At 38.5% G+C, this 6,001-nt stretch overlaps 2 protein-coding genes across 7 annotated transcripts in view; one reads left to right on the top strand and one right to left on the bottom strand.

Annotated features, from left to right (window-relative positions):
• Nucleotides 1-6,001, bottom strand: part of LOC112157183 (B-cell receptor CD22) — an 821,740-nt gene that overhangs the window by 765,228 nt on the left and 50,511 nt on the right. The window lies entirely within an intron of this gene.
• On the top strand, nt 1,436-5,522 carry LOC112157191 (mitochondrial glycine transporter B; the record flags this gene model as incomplete). Of its 4 annotated transcripts, none has more annotated exon segments than XM_036214177.1 (6): nt 1,436-1,986; nt 2,078-2,135; nt 2,506-2,564; nt 4,601-4,725; nt 5,013-5,097; nt 5,343-5,522. In XM_036214177.1, coding segments are annotated over 4 exon segments (405 nt in total), but the record flags the coding sequence as incomplete, so codon positions are not given.

Raw genomic sequence — 6,001 nt, 5'->3', positions numbered from 1 at the left:
GTAAACTTATGAAAAAAAGTCAAGATTATACAAAGAAAATGTCTTGTAATAAAATAAAATTTCCCATTTAGCTTTTGAAATGTTTAAAATACTATCCAACATTACCTTGTGTTGCAGACAATTCAGAGCAATGGGATGGAGAAATGTATTTTCAATATTTGCCTCTAACAAGTGTAGGATGAACAACTTTATTTAAAAATGTAAAATTACAACTTTTTTAAGCCACAAATTTATAATCATGTTCCTGTGAAAAGTTCACTTTTTTCCCCAAAAGTTTTACAACTTTATTCTGTTTTAATTATCTTTCTTTCATGGTGGCCCTAACAGTCCATCGTTTCATCCGATCATAGATTATTTGGATTATTACATATTCAATACAAATACAAAATTATACATAATACTGAAATAATCACATTATTTTATATTGTGCTCATGACAGACCGCTCTACACCAGTTCAGCACGATAAATAAATTGGCTGTAGATAAAATCCCACTCGTTCTCAGTGTTTCATCACCAAACCTTTTTCTTATGGTCTCTTATTTAAACACAACATAAATACATTTAGAAAAATAAGAAAATATTATATAAACATAAATCCCTTTTTAGATTATTGGTATTGTATCTACATTATTTTTGTGGATCAATTATTTAACAATCAAGGTCGTCTTCTTAGGTATGAAGAATTTCTATTTAAATTTAACCTCCCCATTTCTCCTTCAGAGTACGCCAAAGTATTTGGAGTGATTTCTTCTGGGGTCTGTATGCTCAATTTGAAAATAATTCTCTTTCTCTGGCTGAGACTCCTGTGGGGAAAATCTGTCTGTCCTGTAACCCAAAGAACAAGAACAGATTCATCAGAGCACTGTTCCAGATGCGGTTGCAACACTGCCCCCTAGTGTATCTTATTGGAATAGGTTTGTGACTGATGGAAGGAGGTTTGGTTGTTACCCAGTACATTAGCTCACTAATAAAATAAAAATCTCATTTGTACATTAACCCACTAAAGCTTATATTCAGTATAGATTAAATTGATAGTCTTTGTAGTTTTTGTACTAATTCCGATGATACTATTGTGCATTTGTTTTGGAACTGTCCATGTGTTAAAGTTTTTTAACAAAACATTTGTGATTGGATTCATAAAAAAGTGGATGTTTGTTTTAACCTATTTTTGGAAAGATGTATTGTTCGTTTTTTCCAATAGATCAGATCAACAAAGCTGAAAATGTCTTTATAATAAATCTAATTCTTATTTTGGCAAAATTCCATATCCACAAATGTAAATACTCAGGTAAAAAAACATGTTGTGTTGCTTTCATGTGTGAATTAAAACTCTCAATCCACAGTATAAATCATTAAAATAACAAAAAAGCTGTGAAGACTGACAGTTTGTGATGTGTCCTCCCGGCTTAATAATTGTTTTGGTTTTATACTCCTTTTTTCTATTGATTTACCTATTTTCCTGCTTATCAAAATGTTCAATAAATATTTTTTAAGTATTTTTTTTTACTTTCTTTGGTTAATTAAATAAATAAATAACTTGTGTTTTACATTCCCGTAATGTCCAGAACAGACGCGCACCACAGTTTGAACCCCACGTGACCTGTACGGGTGACTGTCATTTTTAGCCGGGTGCTCATCATGCTTCACGTTTCTAAATACCGTGGATGGAGTTCTGTCGCAGCGAAGCGACTCGCTGTTCTGGATCCGTCCGGTAGCCGGTTCAGATGAGGCTGCATTACGGTGTTGATGCCCGTGGTAGCGCGCAGGTGCTGCGGTGTTTGACTTTACCACCGGGATGCTGCAGCTGTCAGTCGGTGTGAACTTTGCAGACGGTAACAGCTGCTGCAGCTCTATGTTGACGTAAGAAAACTTTTTTGGGAGAAAAAATAAAAATAAAACTCCAGGAGTTGTAGATAATCATTTCATAAGCAAAGCGACGCTGAAATCACATATTTACACTAACCGGGATGCTAACATAGCGGAATGTAAGTTCTTACGGAAGAAAGTTTTGTTTTTTTTACTCAGAGTTTCTTTAAATTTTATCTAACTCTAAAAGTTTGTTTAATTTTGTCTCAGGGTGAAAATATGTGGCTAAAAAGGCCAACTGTCTCCATCGATCCCTGACGCGTAGCAGGTAAGTTGCTAGCTCTTGATGTTAGCTTGTTAGCATGGTAGACAACATGAAAAGCTAACAATCTCTGCTATCAGCGGCTAGCTGTCTTACATTCAGTGACATACTGTTCATCTTAATTATTTTACCAGGATTTTGCTCGTTATTCAAACGTGGTAAAAAGTAAACACAAGCTGCCTCCGTGTCAAAGACTAAAGACGTCATATTAACTTATTTTGGCTGTTAGCCGGTCAGTCAAGTAGCTAGCCGGCTAGCCTAGCTAGCATGCAGCTGCCGGCGTGTTGTACGGTGGATTTATGGCTGTTGTGGTTTATTTATTGTTTATTTTGTTTTCAGTAACTTCAGCTGAAATTAACCAGCTTCAATCCGGCAGATTTGGGGGGTAAACTGGAGTCCGACTCCTCGTCCAGAGCTAACATGGAGCTAGCAACGGTGAGAACTTTTTAATGGTCAATCATTGTTTACCAACCAAACAACCTTATGTGTATATTTTGACCGGCTCTTATGAGTGTTAGCTTTATAGTTGTTAATCGCACCATTTGTTTGTTTTTAGTTAGTCGTTTGAATGATTTCAAAGGCAGCTCTTTTGCTATCAGTGTTTTTTTTTAATTAAAAAAAAAAAAAAACATTTCAACACTTTTAAACCCCAGAACTACTAATCTCTTCAATTCAGTAAATAACTTTACATTTTTTTTTTAAATTTTATACATGCATATATATATATAATTGAATAATAATGTTCCAATTCATACTCATGGTCTTTTTGCTGCACTGCCTTGTCATGTTTTGTGAAACTAAAGTGTTTAAGGGATAACAAAACACTAAAACTGTCCAATTAATGACTCCATCTGGGATTCAAACCTTCCCACAAAGCACCACTGCAAATCTCGTTGCATATATGCTGCTAAATTGATTAGTTTTAATTCATTTTGACACAGCTTTGGTTTCACTTGCAGAAAAAAATGATGCCGGGAGCTAATCTGATGGTAGAAAACAGAATTTAACAATATAATAATATAATATATTATAATAAACTGAATAATATAATATAATATAATCTAAGGTGAAATGTTCTGTCAATTATGTTATTTATGTCCTAAAATTTGACCTGGTTAATGAGATAGGTGTAAGGTAGACAAGCTAGTCAGATTACATAAATTAATTGATTTAAAATACAATGATTAGCCCCAAGAACCCCCCCATTTTTTCTGTGTTTTGAAGGTAATTTGATCAATTTTCAGTTTGTTTGTTTAATTTTTTGTAACACCAACTAAAACCAGCCACCAAAAATAATAAATTGCTCAAAGATTTTTCTTTTTTTGGCCATTATAACTTATGTAGACACACTTCTGTGTTTACATTATGTCTGTGACCTATATTTTCAGTGCTATTTGACATTTTTCTGCGTATTCAGTTTAATAAAGATGAAATTTGGCAGAGAGGAGGGGACTCTTGGTGCAAGTGTGTTTGCGAAAGATAAAGAGCGACTCGTGGACGAACGCGGGAGGATTAAACGGGGGGAGGGAGGGCTTGAAGCAGCTGATCGGTGGGAGAGAGAAAGAAAGAAGGTCCACGCCAGAGATGGAGCTTCATACTCCTCGTTGTCATATGTGTCGCTGCGAGATGGCAGAGAGGTGAACGAGGTCACGATGCAGGAGAAACGGGACACTCCGAGTCCGACCCCGGGCATCCTGGGGAAGGTAGGACCGTCTGCGCCCGGCGTCTTAGCTGTTCGTTCAGAATTGGGCTTTGTGTCGTGATTGTTTCCGTTCGGAGCGGAGGTTTCTGTGCGAGCGGTTTTCCGTTTCGGAGCAACAGTTCACCCTCGAGCGCGTTTATTTGCCCCCGTCTTTATGTCATGATGTTCGGACTCAGCCGCGGATCACGCCGAGGTCCGGTTTGATCTTAGCCAGCAGCCGTTGTGCGTGTTCTGGAGTGTTAAAGAAATGCTCCAGTCTGTGCTCGCCGTCGCTTTAGTGATTGGACTTGAGCTGTTTTGTAATGTCAGGAAAATGACTGTAATTTGGTTTGATATGCAGTGAAGCTGCAGACTGTGTGTCTGTGTGTGTTTGTGTACTTGTGTGTGTGTTTGTGTGAAATGTCTGAGTGGATCTCCATCATCTCCACTGTGTGGGAACCTGGCCTCGGTGCCGCCGCAGGCTCCTGGTCTTTTCTTTTTTTCCCCCCAGCATTTTAATGCAAATGTCGCAGTAACATTTCAGTCTGATTATTTTGTGTTTGTGGCTAATTTTCTGCATTTTTATCTGTTTATGTACATTCTGTTGGAATCGAATCAACTGTATTTTGTTCAGATATGTCCATTTGATGAACAGGAATACATTAAACTAATCCTTTATCTTTGCCGCTCGGTCTCATTTCCCGTCTCCGCCGTCTTCTGCCTTCATGTGTTTCCGTTCCTGTGTTCCCTCATCCCTCGCTCTGTCCTCCATCATCATCGTCATCCTCAGGCTCACCCGGCTCTCAAAGCCTTCATGTGCGGCTCTCTGAGCGGCACCTGCTCCACGCTGCTCTTCCAGCCGTTGGATCTGGTCAAGACGCGGCTGCAGACTCTGCAGAACAACGCCAAACCGGGGTGCGTGCACCAGCACAAACACTTCCTTAATGTGTAGACACAAGCTAGAGATTTTCAACCCTCCAGTCAGTGTGAATGTGTTTGCTTGACCTAAATAAAGTCATTAGTCACAGCAGGAACGTGGAGCTGAACCGTCACATGGTTCAGTTACAGTTTGGATTTTATTGAAATAGTTTGGCTTAAATCCATCATTTCTTTTGTGATTTTTCTTTTTCATGAAACCCAATTTTTTATGGTAATTATGCTCATAAATTTTAGCACTTAAAATTAACTTTCTGTCATTTTAGAGCTCCAAACGTGGGAATGTTCCGAGTTTTCATCAACGTCATAAAAACAGAGAATTTCTTCAGCCTGTGGAAGGGAGTTTCACCGGTGAGTAACTAGGAGATTTGTCTTTCTTTTTTAATCTTTCTAGTTTTTGGATTTAGACACCATTTTTGAACAAATTAAATCTCAATTTCTTTTATACATGTCCTCCATCATGAGATAAATGCTTCAAGAAGATGTTAAAACCCCAAAAACCCGGTTTTCATGGAAACGAGGGGCCTCAAACCAAATGAAAAGAAAACCATCGTCATCATCATCGTCATCATCATCTTGTGTTTCTGCGTTTGCAGTCGTTCGTGCGCTGCATCCCCGGCGTGGGAATCTACTTCAGCACCTTTTACTCGCTGAAGCAGCACTTCTTCCTGGACCGAGCGCCCAACGCCGGCGAGGCCGTGCTGCTGGGGGCGGGCGCCAGAGCCGTGGCGGGAGTCTGCATGCTGCCCTTCACCGTCATCAAGACGCGCTTCGAGGTGCGGAGTGTTTGGATGCAGATGATTCTGTTCAGATTAAAGACAGGAAAATTAGTCCGTTTTTGAAGACATTTGGATTTTATGAAGATCAGTCTGGAGCTGAAAACGGGGTCGTAAAGATTTGAAACCCAAATAAAACATTTTGAAAAAAATATTGGTCGTTTGGCCAAAGAAAATGTAAAATTATCCAAAAACTTTTTGCAATTCTAAAATAAACAATTATTTTCAGCTCCAAATGTTTCAATTTTTAGGTTTCAAAACTCAAAATTTTAAATTCAAAACTTTTTTTTTTCTCTTTAAGGTCTTAATTTTTGGTTTTCAAATCAGAAAATTTCATCTTCAAAACCTTTGGCCCGATTGTGGCTTGTGGGGGCGGGGCTAACGCGGAGGACCAATCAAAATCGATGAGGGTGGTAACTTCAGTCCCGGTGCGTTCACTGACTCTGAGAACTGTGATAATTACGGTCAGAAAATGTCTG

Source organism: Oryzias melastigma, linkage group LG1 (assembly GCF_002922805.2).
Source record: "Oryzias melastigma strain HK-1 linkage group LG1, ASM292280v2, whole genome shotgun sequence".
Lineage (NCBI taxonomy): Eukaryota > Metazoa > Chordata > Actinopteri > Beloniformes > Adrianichthyidae > Oryzias > Oryzias melastigma.
The sequence above is the reverse complement of the archived record's forward strand: the minus strand, read 5'-3'. Positions and strand labels throughout refer to the sequence as shown.